Below are 18389 nucleotides of genomic sequence, written 5' to 3' on the forward strand. Positions count from 1 at the left end.
AAATCCAAGATGGCTGACTCCTGCTGGGTGACAGGAGATGATAGCAATGATCCCATCAAATTTTGAACATAAAAGGAACTTTATCACAACCCAAAGTGTGCTTTTGGGGGGGGGGCGCGCTATGGAGCCCATTGGCTGCACTCAGTCATTTTACTTTGATACTTTAAGTACATTTAGCTGATAATACTTTTTTGCTTTTACCACAGTAACAATTTCAAGGCAGAACTTCAAGTTGTACTAATAAGTCATTTGATGGTACTTTTACTGCAGTACAGAATGATCTTATGGTAATTCTGTCATGCAGTAAAAGTACAAACAACTCACTGTCAAAGTACAACTGGGTTCTGGATCAAAGCTGTCTGACCAGTTTGGACCCTCCCTGTTTTTCACTGATGTGAACTCAGAGAACATTCTGCTGTTGTTTAGACCTGAGAACTACCAACAGTAATACATGCTAATCATTCTCAAACCATCTCCTTTAACTCAGATGGACACTCATTAGAATCATAGTCTATCTCTAAAAATCTGAAGAACAACCCAGAAAGAACCATTTCTTCTGTCCAGTCAAACAGATTGAATCAAAGTGATTCTGTTCATCAACCATTTCCAGATTCCTCTGGTCAGATTCTCACCTGCTGAAGTCTCTTCAGGTCACTTTCCAGACACTTTCCTCCTTCATGTGTCGAGGAAACTCTGGGAGAGAAGAAGCTGCTCATTGGCCCTCGTCAGTCCTGGTGTCGATGTGCATTTGATCTGAAGACGCCGTCACAGTTCATAACTTCAGAGTCAGAGAGACGTCAGAACCAGTCCAACCTGTCCACACACCCAGTCAGTGTGAGAGAAGTCCCCCATCAGATGATGGAGTTCTACTATCTGTCCACTAGATGGAGCTAACTGACCATCTAATGAGATAAAGATCAGCAACTGGTACAGCAGCAGATATCTCTCCAAGTGGCCTCCGTGTCACATATTACTTTGATACTTTAAGTACATTTACCTGTTAATATTTACTACCTTAATACTTTATTTACACTGCTTGTTTTTGTCCAACATTTACCTTTACATGTAGCGCTCCCTCACTCTTGGCTGAGAAGAAAATCTCCAAATTAAAACAATAAAATCATCTTTCTCCTGACTGCAGCTCGCAAATCAACACAGCAAAAGCAACAACGTTAAAAATAAATTTAAATATCTTCTCATATTTGTTGACGGGTCTCTAGAGCACAGGCGGCATCTGACCTGTGTGACCTCATGTTGCAGTGGATTGTGGGATACGCTTCATGCTGGAAGCTGCACTTTATATTCTAGCTGGAAGGAAATAAAAGGGGGGTGCGTGGGATTGCCCCCTTTCTGGTCTACATGTCCCTGCCACTGCTGATTTATTTTTATGTCCGGTGGGAACATAATGTACCCACCGTACATCAAGTGATTAATGCTGCTTCACCAATAGACCATATATTATATACCTAAAATAGAAGTATTTTAACTCTACTGGCGGCTACATTGCACGCGTAACATAAGCAGAGCTGATGTTCCAACACTACGCTTCCACCATAACCATCAGACTGGAGACAGCAGGCAGAGAGCAGCGTAGTGGTGCATATGCTCCACACAGATCCAATCTACAAGGTAGAAACAGGACAGGCTTCTATTTAGAGTTTTACCAGAGGTGTGTGTGGCCCTTTCACACAGAAATGGATCATAAAGTGTCTATATTTCTTTTAAATGAAACTACCGATATACAGGAAATGACTTAATGACTGTCAGTGAGCGTGTTGGCAGTTTGGTTTGGAGAGTTTGTGTTTTTATTTCTTGTTTCCCTCCCCTGCGTCCTCTGACAACAGCTGACAGTAGATTAACCTTTTCACAGCTCTGTGCCGGCTCCAAAAAAACTGGAGAAACAACAACAATCCCAAAGCAAAAGCTCTCCGTCTGGCCTGTGACTCCCACAATCCTCCACCGTGTGGCGCTGCAGGTGGAGCCGGTGCCAAAAGATACATTCAGCGGCACATACGCTCCGCTAACAGTCTGCAGTTTGACGCCTTCACTGTAGCCAAAGCGTGAGTAAAGCTCTGTACGTCAACAGTCTTTAGTGGGGGGGGGAGATAAACTGGGAGCTGCTACAGAGATCTGTTGGATCAGCGGCAGTTTGAAGATGTGTTTAGAGGCCAAGAGGGGACTGGGAGCTCCATATCCATGGGACTGAAAGGGGGGGGTCATTATGGCACGTTTTCTTTTGTTGTGCATGATTAAAAAAAATACAATCTGACAGCATTTTGGAGCATTATTATGACCATATCTGTGTCTAAAACAGTTAGTTGTGATGTTCAGATTGATTTCACATCCACTTGGCTTCGGTACTGTCCAAAACTGCTGGAGTCTGTGATGAAGACTGAAGCTAAAAGTTCAGATATAATATTCACAAAGTCAACATGAATTAAAGTGGTTGGACTCCCAGTGTGTGTGTTGGTTGGCTGTCCCAGCTGATTTCTGCTGATTGGAAACATCTCCAACTTTCCATCCGACAACTGAAGAAGGACAGTGAACCGACAGCAGCACCTGTCTGTCCATCAGTCACCTGGAGCGGGGGGACACACTGAAAGGTTGTTTCTGCCTCAAAAATACTGGATTTCAATTCTATCTGACAGATTATAGCCCACAAGAACTTAACCAGTTTACATACATTTTTTAAGAAGCAATACATCCATAAAATGCACGTTTCCACTTGCCAAAAAGTGATCGTAGCTCCTAGCTTGTGTTTCAACGGTTGTTTCTGAAGAGAAGATGAGAGCGAGCAAACAAGACACATGTTCATGTCTTAATCATCAAAATAATCTGCCTCAGGTTGAGCAGAATAAAAGTGAAATAAAACGTGACAAAACTAAACTAAAGATTAAAGTTAAAGTAGCAATAGGCTACCACAGTGTAGAAATACTCTGTTACAAGTAAAGATCCTGCAGTAGAAAGTCTACTGGAGTCAAAGTAGGCAACATACTTACTCAGTACTAACTTGAAGTATTCAAAGTACTCACTGTGTACATTTCAGAGTGTGAAATTATGGAGCCTTCAAGGTTCTGAAAGATGATATATTTTCTATTTTAGGCACAAGCCTTATTATGGTGTGCAACAAGATTAAAATGATAGATGTTTAAAGCCTTCAGTCTGAAAAGGTTTAATGAACAGGCTCTTTTAGCGCGTTCATGAACAACACTGATGAGCAAGTTGATCAAAAGTATGAAAGAGACCAACAGGTTCTCTTCCAAGTGAACTAGAGTTCGGTTCTATATTGTTATTGTATATCTATCTATCTATCTATATATATATATATATATTAGAACAGTTTCCACTTTTGCAAATTTTTTGCACAACTTCACCTTCTTCACATTGAAGCCTGCAATTCAGTGTAGTAGACAGCTTTTCAGAAAACCTTTAAATATTCCACTTTAGTATCACACATTTGGTATTATTTATCATGTTAAAGAAATGTAAACTAATTAATACTTTTCCAACTATTCTTACTGCTTCCCCTTCTTTCGCATTAAAAGCCAGTAATCTAGTTAAACTTTAGCAATTTAGATTTTCTGCAGGAAATGCATTTTGTAGTTACTTTTCAGATGAGTTTTTACCCTTCCTTCATGTTTGTGATAAACTGAAGTATGATGTCATAAGAGTGTCATAAAAAAAGAATAAACCTGTAAAAAAGGAAGAAACTAAATGTTGAAGTTCAATTCAATTCAGTTTATTTAAGAACAAGACAGATCAAATTAATAAAACAAATGATTATACATGGGTTATAAATTCCAGAATAAGCCAAAAGCTCGCAAACGTCCCCCCCGAATACAACCAGCTGTTCCCATGTGTCTAATCCACTGATGAAGTCTGTAGGATACTATCTATCTATTTTTTTTTTCCTAAAGAAGATTGTGCTCCTCCTAATGCATGTGTGTCTATGGAGGCAGAAGGTCTATCCACAATTAAAATCAGAATTTCTCGCTGAATTTCCAACTGATTTTCAAGCGGTTTACTACAAATGCCAGACTTGTATTTATAATACAGGATACTTGATGAAATTAAAAGGGCAGGTTTTCTTACCAAACTTTTTCAAAATATTTTGAAGCTAGTGACAGTCTGCTGATTTACGCTAGAGTTTAGATTCTCTGCCCAAGCCCGAGGAGAGAACAGGAGAATTACCTTTGAGCAAGTTTGGAGGAAAGTCGGAGGTATGGAGCCATTTTAAACAAGTTTTTTGACAACACAGTCGGCTTTGTTGAGTGCATTAAGTGCGGCCGCTGTTCGCCTATGACAGCAAATAAAACGGAGAAGTGGATGATGAAGAGACACATGAAGCAGGCTCGCCGTGGCAGAAAAGATGATAGTCAGCCTTCAACCTCCTCTTCTGTTACTTCTCCAAGCGTAGGCTCCCCCTGATCAGTTAGGCAAGTGGGCCAGCCCTCACAGAGAAATACGTTGAGTTTTTTACGTTTCTTCATTCAGATCCATTTGCGATCCGTTCCATTCTGAATAAACTAACAGAGCAGTTTACATGCTTCGCTCCGGTTGCATTATTCATTAAGATCATTTTAAACAGATTTCTGCAGTTCAAACAACTCTGAATTGTAGTTGAGAACGTCAATTATAACGGCCCACGGATTAAAAAGTGTCGGGTTGAAATTCGGGCTCATAATTCCAGTTAATGTGTCGGGCCGGGCTCGGACAGTTTGCACGGGCTCGGGCTGGGTCGGGCTTGATTTTTTGGGCCCGATCTAAGCTCTAATTTACGCCTTGATACAATTTAAACAGGTGAGTTATATAAACAGTTGTTATGAAGTGTGAAATTAGCTTCATAGACCAAAACCGTTTTTTGTACCAGGCTGTAAACATTTATATATTTCTGATGTAAAGTCTGGATTTTTCCAGTATGCAGGGGTTTATGGGGAATGATGTTGAGGAACTGTTCAGTGACACACATAACAAACATCGTTTTCAGCATCTTACTGAGATATTAATAATAAAACTCAAATAAAACATACATAACCTGACACAAGCTAGCATTAGCTCAATTCAGTATCAGGACAGTCACTTAACTTACTGTTAGCTTAAAAGAAGGATTAATGTTACCTTTTGTGATACTAAATTCAACACTTTATTAATAGTATAATATTGTAAAACACATTTTTCATCCGTGAAATGTTATTCCATGTTGCTTAGTTTAGCATTTCTTTCACATGAACATCCAAAAGCAGTACAACTATCTTTTTCTGAGTCTTTAAGATCAGTTGTCTGTCCCAAGATGGCGGCGGCACAGACACAGTTTAAACACATTAACTGTTCAAGTCATTTTTTAAGCAGCAGCAGCAGCAGCAGCCATGTTCTGATTAAAGCTGGTCAGTTATGAAGGTTTGCTTTGTCGTCTTAAGTGACAATAAACTGAATATTTAAGCAGCTTGACATCACCTTAGTAAACAGTGATGGGGATTTTTGTAAATGGTATTTACAAGGTGATTAATTAAGAACAACAAATACTTCTTTGTTGCAGCATTAGTTAAAAAGCACAAGCAGTTGAACCCTGAAATCAGAATATTATATTACAAACTAATTTTGAGTGGAATAAACCCCTTCAAAGGGAGGGAGTGTAATGTGTAGTCCTAGCCAGGATAACATCCATGCTGTTCAGAAGATAAAGTTACTGCTGGTCAGCCTTCAATGTGGAGAGAAGATCAGAAAATAACAACACAGCTATCAGGGCATGAGGAGGAGGCAGGAGGAAACAGCTTGGCTCGGAAACATGTTCACAACGAGGCAGTGTGAATGAGCTGGTGTTTTTTAAGGTGACTACTCTGAGAAAATGTTTCCCCACATTGTTCACACCAGTACGGCTTCTCTCCAGTGTGAACACGTCGGTGAGATTTAAGGTTACTACTATGAGAAAAAGTTTTACAACATAGATCACAGCTGTAAGGCTTCTCTCCAGTGTGAATGCGTTGATGTTTTTTAAGGGCCCCATTATCAGAAAAAGTTTCCCCACATTGTTCACACCAGTACGGCTTCTCTCCAGTGTGAACACGCTGGTGAGATTTAAGGCTACTGCTCTGAGAAAAGGTTTTACCACATAGATCACAGCTGTACGGCTTCTCTCCAGTGTGAATGCGTTGATGTTTTTTAAAGTCACTACTCCGAGAAAAAGTTTTCCCACATTGTTCACACCAGTACGGCTTCTCTCCACAGTGAACATGTTGGTGAAATTCTAGGTTACCACTATGAGAAAATGTTTTCCCACATAGATCACAGCTGAAAGGCTTCTCTCCAGTGTGAACACGCTGGTGAGATTTAAGGTTATCACTCCTAGAAAAGGTTCTACCACATAGATCACAGCTGTAAGGCTTTTCTTCAGTGTGAATGCGTTGATGTATTTTTAGGTTAACCTGTTGTGTGAAAGCTGCCCCACATTGATCACAGCTGTGTAGATTGTCTCCAGAGTGAACTCTCTGATGAATCTTTAAATATCCAGATGTTGTGAAAGATTTGTCACAGTGTTGACAGTGGTGATGTTTGGGTCCCTCTCCTCCTCTCCGTTTCTATAGCAACAGACAAACAGAGAGACTTATTGAACAACCTTCTTAAACCCTGGACTTGCTAGTTATTAGGGCGGCATGATATAAGGAAAATATGCAGTATATGCTGTAACGCTGTTGAATATCGCGATAATGATATAACTTGTGATAAATAAACAGATATTAAAATGTAATCTACTCAGTTCTGCTGCTTTCAGTATTCTGATAAAAAAATAATAAAAAATTGCTCGTTACATTTTAAAGAAATTATGAAAAAGTGAAGCCATAGCCGCTTTCCGACCGGAGGGATTTTTGCAGTTCCTAGAACATAAAATTCCTAGAACTGTATTTCTCTCTTGTTCCGACTGGACCAAGTTTCTCTGGCCGCAGTTCCTGTAACTCTTTCAGCTCCTACTTCAGCATATGAACTAGAGATGGTCCGATACCATTTTTTGCTTCCCGATACCGATTCCGATACCTGAAATTGCGTATCAGCCGATAACGAGTACCGATCCGATACCAGTGTGTCATACATTTTATTATGTTTTAACAGCTGTATACTACTATCCCTGTATGGATGTGATATGATTTCTATCTTTGTTGTCGGTCTGCCTCAGGTTAAACTCTTTGTGAAACATGAACAAACAATGAATGCCACAGAACTTTCTTTTACTATCCAGTTTGACAGTCAGTTACAAAGGAAAAAGAACATAAATAAACTACTTTAATGTAGATTTTCTTTAGGGCTTTATTACGTGGTATCGGATCGGTGCATAAACTCCAGTACTTCCCGATACCGATAGGAGCGTTTTAGGCAGTATCGGAGCCGATACCGATACTGGTATCGGAACATCTCTAATATGAACCTAGGTCAATGAGGGTCAGGTTTCCGGTACAGACAGACCAACAACGGGACAATTTTATTATTTTATTCATCACTAATTTCACTTCTGACAACGTTTTAGGCGAGAAATGAACTGTTTAGATTTCGAATATAGGCAGTCTTGCGAAAATTGATGCTGAATTGACAATTTGCTTCAAAGTTTTCAGAGTTGAGAAGCTCCATGAAGTGAGGCGACAGTTGGCAGGCGCCTGCCCCGGCCACTAGCTCTACGCTCGGCCAGTCATGATCAGAGTCCCCGCTGTAAGCTGGAGGTCTCTCAGACCACTCTCGTTGATAAGAGGCTTTTATTTCGCTGTTGACGGTTCGTTTGTTTAATTATATCCCAACACATGTCCATCATAAGATTTACGGGAACCTGTGGTTAACTGTCTTTTTGGAGTTAAACTCCACAAGCGTGTCCTGCGGCCGGCCGGCCGTCACCCACACACACATACACACACAGTCTCACACACACACACACAGTCTCACATAGTCACACACACACACAGCGTAACAGGCAGCAGCGGGGGAGAGAGAGATATGTTTCTCTTCGGGAGACTTGTTAAAATTATGACAAATATGCTATATACATTAGATTTAGTATTCAGTTCATATTGTTTTGGTGCATTTGTTTTCTAATTTTAATGCTATAAAGACCGTTGCCATGCTTGCATCACTCCCTTACCCCTCCTACCAGTCCCTATGGCCACTTGGCCAGTGCGAATGCAATTGGAAAAAACTGTTTTGGGGGAGAGTGGTTAGTAGATCTGTTTAGTAGTGGACTTTTCCTATAACTACGTTCCTGTAACTACTTGGTCGGAAAGCGGCTCATGAGGTTCTTTGACAATTAAATCAGTTTTGTTGTTTTTTTGCCAAATGTTAACGGTTCAGCAGATGAAATACCCATAATACTATACTCCATACAAAAAATTATGGGATTATTTTTGTGACTAATTCCAAGCAAAACTTCTCAAGTATCAAAGAAAAAACAGTAACTCAATCAAAGATAAAACTTAAAACTTGCAGACAAAACATGTGTGTAGTCGTAAACTATTGGTTTTTATTTGTTTGATATTATGTCCTTTTGTTTACAGTTCCCTCTGCTTCTTTGTCAATGATCAGTCTTTTGCTCTCCCTCACGTTTGCAGTTTTGCTCCCAGCTTTCTCGTTTCCTGCGCTTCCTGGGGTCCGTTCCAGGTAGGAGGTTTAACAAGCTCTGAGTCTAACCCTGATGTCTGAGTTGATTTACCCTGAGACCTGACAAACTCTGAGTTTTCGGTTCCAGAACAGCTGATTAGAGTTGGTTCAATCAACTCGGAGTAGGTTCACTCAGGGTTACGCGCATGCACCACTACTATAAAAAGGCAGTATGAATGGAGCCATGGCAACAACTACAAACAAACGGGTCGGCGGAAAGTCACAAAAATAATGCCATAGAAAATTATTAATCTCAAAACTGTTTCCTCCTAACTCCTGTTAAATCACATAAGACAAGGAATATCTAAAGTAAATTCTTGTTCATTTTGTTTGATAGATCTTTGCTCATTTTTGGGAATTTATTAATCCGTGTGTTGGGGTTCCTAAACATAGCCTACTGTTCTGTACTATACATGTCCTGTTGCACTCATTAAGTTCTCATCTGAGCAGATTTGTCATTCAAACAACTCTGAGTTGTAGTTTAAAACTTTTACAGCCAATTTAATAAAATTAAGAGTTTTATTGGGGCTCGGGTCCATAAATACAGTAAATGGATACAGGCACGGAGAACTGAAGGCTCGGTTATCAACCATTATCTCTGATTAGCGGTTGGCTCCGGTTAGCTGGCTCAATTAGAAATACATGAAACGGAGGAGACTGCCGCAGAGAGATAAATGATGTTCGGGGTGCTTTCACAGCAGCGTGGCCCTGTTGTTTCAACGGTTTATTAGTACAGTTAATCCCATTGCAAGACCACCAGCAGCATGCTACCAACGATAAAATGGGGTCCATTTTAAAAAAATTTAACATTTCGTTCCATTGTTTTGCAGACGATGTACAAATCTATTTGCCTGTAAAAAAAACAAACAATGATAAGGACAAATTTCAGCCTTTCCTGAACTGCTTGGTTGGATCAGAATTTTCTCTCAATGACAATAAGACAGAAATTGTTGTGTTTGGTCGTGCTAAACATTTTGGTGCCTGTGTAGATGCTCTTGGTACTTTAGGTTCCCATATTCGTCCTTTTACCAAGAATCTGGGTGTGATTTTTAACAGTGCTTTTAAAATCTGACAAACAGATTAGTTCTGTTAAAACCAGTTTCTTCCAGCTGGGACTTTTGGCTAACGTCAAGCCCTACCTGCCATGCAAAGACTTCGAAAGAGCCATACATGCATTTATTACATCTCGATTAGACTACTGTAACTCTTTGCATGTTGGATTGGATCAGTCAACTAGGGCCGAACGATTTTTGAAAATAATCTAATTACGATTTTTTCCCCAAATATTGCGATTGCGATTCGATATTCGATTATTTTTTTAAGCTCTTTGTCTCATGTATTATTCAACAAAGACAAACAATAAATCATTGTATAGTATGAACAACACACAATTATACACTAGACAGTTAAATAAGTAAAAATATAGTTTATATATATATATATATATATATATATATATACACAAGTAGTTTTTTACAGTGCACTGAGAGGAGCTGCCTCCAGCCCCTCCCCCTCGTGAAGTTGCATGCCGTGTGCATGACACCGTCAACATTGCACTAGCTCAGAGGGGCTATTGTTACGTTAGTTGCTGCTGGTCTTGCCGTGGGATTAACTGTACTAATAAAACCGTTGAAACCCCGCGGCCACGCTGCTGTGAAAGCTCCCCGAACCGTCATTTATCAGTCTGATTGTTACCCCTCTCAGTGGCAGCTCCTCCACCCATATCTTTATAACGGAACTCAGAATTGTTTGAATGACAGAGATCAGCTCAAGGTACGGTGTAGCGTTAGCGTGCTAAGTTAATGCTTTCTCTGCGGAGTGCAGACTGATTTGCTCTTGCAAATCACCAAATCGAGACCAAATCGCAGCCTTTGCGATTTTAACATATCGCGATATTATCGCAAATGCAATTAATCGTTCAGCCCTACAGTCAACCCTTCGTCGGTTACAGTTACTCCAGAACGCAGCAGCTCAACTTTTGGATTGTTTTCAAGATTTAAAATGTGTTGTCGCCTTCTTATTTATCAGAGCTTTTACGCCTCACACCTGTCAAAGCACTGAGGTCTTCCAATCAGATGCTTTTCGATGTACCCAGATCCAGTTTAAAATACAAAGGTGACCGAGCCTAGGCAGTGGCTGCTCCAAACCTCTGGAATAGTTTACAAGTTCATTAAAGAACTGCTCGGACCGTTGAAACATTCAAGTCCTTGTTTAAGACTCTACTATTCCTTGGCTTTCAATTCAAGTTGAGCTTTGATACCTTGACCTTTTGTTTTTCTACTGTTGGTTATTTTGTATTGTGTATTGTTTGTGTAGATTATCACTTTGTTTTTTTATTTAGCTTGTTAAGCACCTTGGTCAACTAGGGTTGTATTTAAACGTGCTATATAAATAAAATTAAACTGAACTGAACGATAGCCTCTCTGAGCAAGTGCAACGTTAACGCTGTCATGCTGGCTGGATGCAGCTGGTCTGTGTGCACTGTAAAAAAAAAAAAAAAAAAATCACTGTTTGGATAGAAAATTGAATTCGGATTTTATTTACCTGGGCAAGTCTCCCATAGGCCTGCACAAGCTGAAATAGTTTCAAAAACTGTAACAGTGTTTATTATATTACAAAAATATAGGCAATAGGCTTGTAAAAACTATTGAACTGGCTGCTGAAACACTGGCTCGCTGTAGGGTGTCCGGTAAGAACATGAACCAGAGATGTCCGACTTTGAGATCCAGGACTCCACATGAAGTTAACTATGAAGTTGTATTTGACGTTACATGTGAAGTGGATGTTGTTCTGAAAGGTCCTATCCCTGACAAATCTGCTATCCTAACCACTCGAGGTGAAATGCCTATTCCCAACCAATCAAGCTGCTTCGTAGGGCGGGTCTTGGCGTGGCCATAGTGGGATTCGTAATTTTGCTTCCGGTCTAGCTAGATCCTTCACTGTCTATGCGTTAATCGCTCGATAAAAAAATTGTCGGCGTTAAAATGGGTTTGCGTTAACGCCGTTAATAACGCGTTAAACTGACAGCCCTAATTTTAACCAAAACAAATATTATAGTCACATAGGATAACTGCTTTCACATCCATATTGTGTTACATTCCAGCTAATACATCCATATTGTACTATATTCATCCTTTATTGAAGGATACTAAGAAGAAGTATGCCATTTCAGCTGTTGCGTGACCACTTTCCACACATGCACATTTGCCGTGAAAGATACAGGCATCGCAATTCTGTTACTGTTACTCTGTGACTGTCTACATCTAGAAACTAAGCTGCGCGGTGCAGGGAGCAACTCCGACTGGCTCATGGAGGCACGTGATCACAGAGTCGTTTATGGAGCACTAGATTGGCTTTGCAAAAACTTCGATACGGAGCGTTCTATGAGCGGAATGACGCATTTTAAATATCGCTCGATCACGCAAATTTGATCGTGGGAAGCAAAAATCAGGATCGTGATTAAAATTTGATTAATTGTGCAGTCCTCCTCGGATGTAATTGTTACCGTCAACATTTTTACCGTGGTTTACCGTTACACCGGTAATTGTTACATCCCTACAAGAAACCAAATGGCTCAGAATGACATGAAATCAATGTGTTGTTAAAGTGGTATTGCACAACAGTAGAATTTATAAATCCAGGATAACCGATAAAGCGAGGCTTGACCTAGTCTGATCACAGCATCCTGGCATTCTGTTTCACGATGGCCAAGCCAGGCTGAGGAGGATCAACTAGGTTGTTTAACAGCAATATAATGGTGAAATAAGTTATTATTGTTATGTTTAAGGTTGGGCATCGTTTAGATTTTAACGATTCTGATTCTAATTCCGATTCTTCCTTTTGATTCCGGTTCTTATCGATTCTTTGAGCGGTGGAGTTGAAACGGGTCACATGCTTATTTCACAAACAAGAGGACATTTTTATTTTGATTCAAAAGGTAGGTTACAGTTTGACCGGGCTTTTTCAACATCAAATAAAGCCACATTAGAGCAACGCTTACTGTGCTCCATGGCTGCAACAAAACAAGAGCCTGGCTGCTATGGAAACCAAAACTTGCGCATGTTAAATTTGGAACCCATGATCAGATTTGAAAAAAAATCCTCCAAACGATTCCAATAAAGAAACGATTCCGATGGAATCGTAATTTTTGAAACGATTCCAAGAAGGAATCAGTTCTCGATGCCCAACCCTAGTTATGTTATTATTACATTTTTAATAAATCATTTAAATTCCTACCTTTCTTGTGCTGAGCCGAAAAATGTATCCGATCTGTGACTCAAAACCATGATCCAAACCGAACCGTGAGTTTGGGGATCCATTGCACCCCTATTATTTTACATGTATGTGCATGCATCTGCATATTGCAATGTCAAGAGTCATTTATATATAAATCCTAAAAGATATTTGTGAAACCCTCTGTATGCATTCATTAATATTGAGATTAGATTTCTGGGACTCTTCAGTCTGGAGTAACCTCTTTCCTTCGCTCACCTCCTCCTTCTTCCTCTTGCTCCCTCGCTCCTCTGAGTCTCCCGAGGCCTCACTGACAACTCTCCTCTTGCCCTCCTTCTTCTTGTGTTTCTGCATGTACTCGGTGATAAGGTCAAGATCCAGGTTGTCTTGTGGCTCCCATGTGTTATCCTCACTGGAAAGGTGAGTGCAGACAGAAGAAAATCTCCTCAGGCTTTGTTTTTAGGCAATACATTCTCACTCTAATTGCTAATTTGTATTATTCCTTTTCTCTATTGCCATTTCGTAAGGTTATTTGATGGTCTGCAACTTAGTGTCAAAATACCAAACCTTCAACATTTAGGGCATGATACAATGCCGGAATTGTATGTATGTATGTATGTATGTATGTATGTATGTATATACAGTACAGGCCAAAAGTTTGGACACACATTCTCATTCAATGCGATCCTTTTTATTTTCATGACTATTTACATTGTAGATTCTTACTGAAGGCATCAAAACTATGAAGGAACACATATGGAATTATGTACTTAACAAAAAAGTGTGAAATAACTGAAAACATGTCTTATATTCTAGATTCTTCAAAGTAGCCACCCTATGCTTTTTTATTAATAAGGGAAAAACTTCCACTAATTAACCCTGACAAAGCACACCTGTGAAGTGAAAACCATTTCAGGTGACTACCTCATGAAGCTCATTAAGAGAACACGAAGGGTTTGCAGAGTTATCAAAAAAAAGCAAAGGGTGGCTACTTTGAGGAATCTAAAATATAAGACATGTTTTCAGTTATTTCACACGTTTTTGTTAAGTACATAATTTCATATGTGTTCATTGATAGTTTTGATGCCTTCAGTAAGAATCTACAATGTAAATAGTCATGAAAATAAAAAGGATCGCATTGAATGAGAATGTGTGTCCAAACTTTTGGCCTGTACTATGTATATGTATATATATTTATTTATTCTGGACCAAGAACACAAAATATTAATATTATAGACTCATACATACTCTGAGAACCCATTCCATTTCAGCAGAAACTCTACTCTTCCCTTCACCACTCTGCGGTCCAAAACCTTCTCCACCACATACTCCTCCTCCTCTTCCTCCTTCACTGCTGCTGCAGCAGCTGCAGGAGGTGCTGCAGGCTGCTCCTCCTCCTCGGCCTTCTTGCCCCTCTTTCCTTCTCCGGTCTCCAGCTTGACGTCTGCTGAGGGCGCCTTTGGTAGACCCAAGGGGGAAACATGCAGAGATAATGATACAAGGGTTAGAAGAACTAATGGGAGGTTGGAGTGAATTATAGTTTACCCTGTTTTACTAGATTCAAATGTTCTGCTTGAATGGAGAAAATGCTGATGAGGTGAACAACCAATAGGAATTCAGAGTGTGAAGTATCTCCTGAATTACCTCACCTTGCAAAACTCAGCTTGTTTCGGAAAACAACAACAAACTTTGAGCTAGCAAGCTACACAGTGAAAATGGCAAGTTTAGAACAACATTTTGATCGTGCAACAAGGCAGGCCAGGGGGCTGTTTCACAAAAGCAGAATTTATACAGTACAGGCCAAAAGTTTGGACACACCTTCTCATTCAATGCATTTCCTTTATTTTCATGACTATTTACATTGTAGATTATCACTGAAGGCACCAAAACTATGAATAAACACATATGGAATTATGTACTTAGCAAAAAAGTGTGAAATAACTGAAAACATGTCTTATATTTTAGATTCCTCAAAGTAGCCACCCTTTGCTTTTTTTATTAATAAGGGAAACAATTCCACTAATTAACCCTGACAAAGCACACCTGTGAAGTGAAAACCATTTCAGGTGACTACCTCATGAAGCTCATTGAGAGAACACCAAGGGTTTGCAGCGCTATCAAAAAAAGCAAAGAGTGGCTACTTTGAGGAATCTAAAATATAAGACGTTTTCAGTTATTTCACACTTTTTTGTTAAGTACATAATTCCATATGTGTTCATTCATAGTTTTGAGGAGGAGAGACTAGGTCCAGTCAGGCAGAAGTATTTCAGATAGATGCGCGTTCACGGCTTTCCTTACCAGACCGTGAGGTCCATAACAGATTTACTGATACTAAAATGGAGAATATGCATTGTTCATACTTTAAACAGAGTGAAGAGCAGCTTCTTGTGTAAGTATGATAACGTGAAACACATTATTTGTAAAGAAGAAACAAGGCCGCTGTAATAAAACTGCGAGAGAAAGCGTGGCAGACTGTGACTGCCCTATCCACCGCCAGCATTTAAAGTGGGGTAATGGGTTTGATTTCTACAAATAACCACCAACACATTTTCTTTAGATATTTTTATTCTTTTCACAAATGATGCTAACATTTCCAATCTGAGTGCATGCATTTTTGTTAATAATAGTAATCATTTGATTAGAACTGTGATTTATACCTGTCTTTGGTTTCTCCACATGCTGCTGAGTCATCTGCCAAAGGGAGAGTTGGAGTTTGAAACTGTCCTTTATACTCCACCCCAGGAAGTGGAAGGGACAAACTCTTGGCAGTGGGCAGGGGGACTCTGAACTACAAAATACTTAACAACACAGCAGCATGTGGATAATTTGTTTGGGTTAGATTAAAATTGGGCTTTGGTAGTGTTTGTTTCTTTAGTAATTTCTTATGGTTGGTTACTGGTTACTGTAGTAAGTTACATTTTCTTCCCTTTGTGTTTGGGGTAGGCTAGTCTTGGGGTATATATACCCCTCTCTCCAGTCTCTCTGGAGGTCGGGTTTTGTTCTGTTAAAAAAGGTACCTGGTATTATTGTTCTGTTGACCTCAGTTTTGTTAAAGACCCAATTCTAAGTATTTTTATTTTTAACTTTAATGGATATAGCTGGAAAAAATAAGGCCTACATTTTTCTGAACAACAACCGTGTGTCCTTGCCTATACTGCTTGGTCCCTGACACAGACGATCACGTTTAGATTTTAACGATTCTGATTCTAATTCCGATTCTTCCTTTTGATTCCGGTTCTTATCGATTCTTTGAGCGGTGGAGTTGAAACGGGTCACATGCTTATTTCACAAACAAGAGGACATTTTTATTTTGATTCAAAAGGTAGGTTACAGTTTGACCGGGCTTTTTCAACATCAAATAAAGCCACATTAGAGCAACGCTTACTGTGCTCCATGGCTGCAACAAAACAAGAGCCTTGCTGCTATGGAAACCAAAACTTGCGCATGTTAAATTTGGAAGTGAAAACCATTTCAGGTGACTACCTCATGAAGCTCATTGAGAGAACACCAAGGGTTTGCAGAGTTATCAAAAAAAAGCAAAGGGTGGCTACTTTGAGGAATCTAAAATATAAGACATGTTTTCAGTTATTTCACACATTTTTGTTAAGTACATAATTTCATATGTGTTCATTGATAGTTTTGATGCCTTCAGTAAGAATCTACAATGTAAATAGTCATGAAAATAAAAAGGATCGCATTGAATGAGAATGTGTGTCCAAACTTTTGGCCTGTACTATGTATATGTATATATATTTATTTATTCTGGACCAAGAACACAAAATATTAATATTATAGACTCATACATACTCTGAGAACCCATTCCATTTCAGCAGAAACTCTACTCTTCCCTTCACCACTCTGCGGTCCAAAACCTTCTCCACCACATACTCCTCCTCTTCCTCCTTCACTGCTGCTGCAGCAGCTGCAGGAGGTGCTGCAGGCTGCTCCTCCTCCTCGGCCTTCTTGCCCCTCTTTCCTTCTCCGGTCTCCAGCTTGACGTCTGCTGAGGGCGCCTTTGGTAGACCCAAGGGGGAAACATGCAGAGATAATGATACAAGGGTTAGAAGAACTAATGGGAGGTTGGAGTGAATTATAGTTTACCCTGTTTTACTAGATTCAAATGTTCTGTTTGAATGGAGAAAATGCTGCTGAGGTGAACAACCAATAGGAATTCAGAGTGTGAAGTATCTCCTGAATTACCTCACCTTGCAAAACTCAGCTTGTTTCGGAAAACAACAACAAACTTTGAGCTAGCAAGCTACACAGTGAAAATGGCAAGTTTAGAACAACATTTTGATCGTGCAACAAGGCAGGCCAGGGGGCTGTTTCACAAAAGCAGAATTTATACAGTACAGGCCAAAAGTTTGGACACACCTTCTCATTCAATGCATTTCCTTTATTTTCATGACTATTTACATTGTAGATTATCACTGAAGGCACCAAAACTATGAATAAACACATATGGAATTATGTACTTAGCAAAAAAAAGTGTGAAATAACTGAAAACATGTCTTATATTTTAGATTCCTCAAAGTAGCCACCCTTTGCTTTTTTTATTAATAAGGGAAACAATTCCACTAATTAACCCTGACAAAGCACACCTGTGAAGTGAAAACCATTTCAGGTGACTACCTCATGAAGCTCATTGAGAGAACACCAAGGGTTTGCAGCGCTATCAAAAAAAGCAAAGAGTGGCTACTTTGAGGAATCTAAAATATAAGACGTTTTCAGTTATTTCACACTTTTTTGTTAAGTACATAATTCCATATGTGTTCATTCATAGTTTTGAGGAGGAGAGACTAGGTCCAGTCAGGCTGAAGTATTTCAGATAGATGCGCGTTCACGGCTTTCCTTACCAGACCGTGAGGTCCATAACAGATTTACTGATACTAAAATGGAGAATATGCATTGTTCATACTTTAAACAGAGTGAAAAGCAGCTTCTTGTGTAAGTATGATAACGTGAAACACATTATTTGTAAAGAAGAAACAAGGCCGCTGTAATAAAACAGCGAGAGAAAGCGTGGCAGACTGTGACTGCCCTATCCACCGCCAGCATTTAAAGTGGGGTAATGGGTTTGATTTCTACAAATAACCACCAACACATTTTCTTTAGATATTTTTATTCTTTTCACAAATGATGCTAACATTTCCAATCTGAGTGCATGCATTTTTGTTAATAATAGTAATCATTTGATTAGAACTGTGATTTATACCTGTCTTTGGTTTCTCCACATGCTGCTGAGTCATCTGCCAAAGGGAGAGTTGGAGTTTGAAACTGTCCTTTATACTCCACCCCAGGAAGTGGAAGGGACAAACTCTTGGCAGTGGGCAGGGGGACTCTGAACTACAAAATACTTAACAACACAGAAGCATGTGGATAATTTGTTTGGGTTAGATTAAAATTGGGCTTTGGTAGTGTTTGTTTCTTTAGTAATTTCTTATGGTTGGTTACTGGTTACTGTAGTAAGTTACATTTTCTTCCCTTTGTGTTTGGGGTAGGCTAGTCTTGGGGTATATATACCC

General features: G+C 39.6%; 2 protein-coding genes across 2 annotated transcripts in view; one reads left to right on the top strand and one right to left on the bottom strand.

The window, feature by feature from the left end:
- LOC114553116 (zinc finger protein 271) overlaps nt 1-18389 on the top strand; it is a 687947-nt gene that overhangs the window by 183062 nt on the left and 486496 nt on the right. The window lies entirely within an intron of this gene.
- On the bottom strand, nt 5021-15179 carry LOC114552949 (zinc finger protein 239). The gene is made up of 4 exons (XM_028574044.1): nt 15168-15179; nt 14113-14321; nt 13123-13276; nt 5021-6575 (listed from the first exon to the last, which is right to left on the bottom strand). Exons 1-4 carry the CDS (start codon nt 15177-15179, stop codon nt 5790-5792), a joined length of 1161 nt encoding a protein of 386 aa, XP_028429845.1. The 3' UTR covers nt 5021-5789.

The sequence above is a fragment of the Perca flavescens genome, chromosome 3 (assembly GCF_004354835.1).
Source record: "Perca flavescens isolate YP-PL-M2 chromosome 3, PFLA_1.0, whole genome shotgun sequence".
NCBI classification, from domain to species: Eukaryota; Metazoa; Chordata; class Actinopteri; order Perciformes; family Percidae; genus Perca; species Perca flavescens.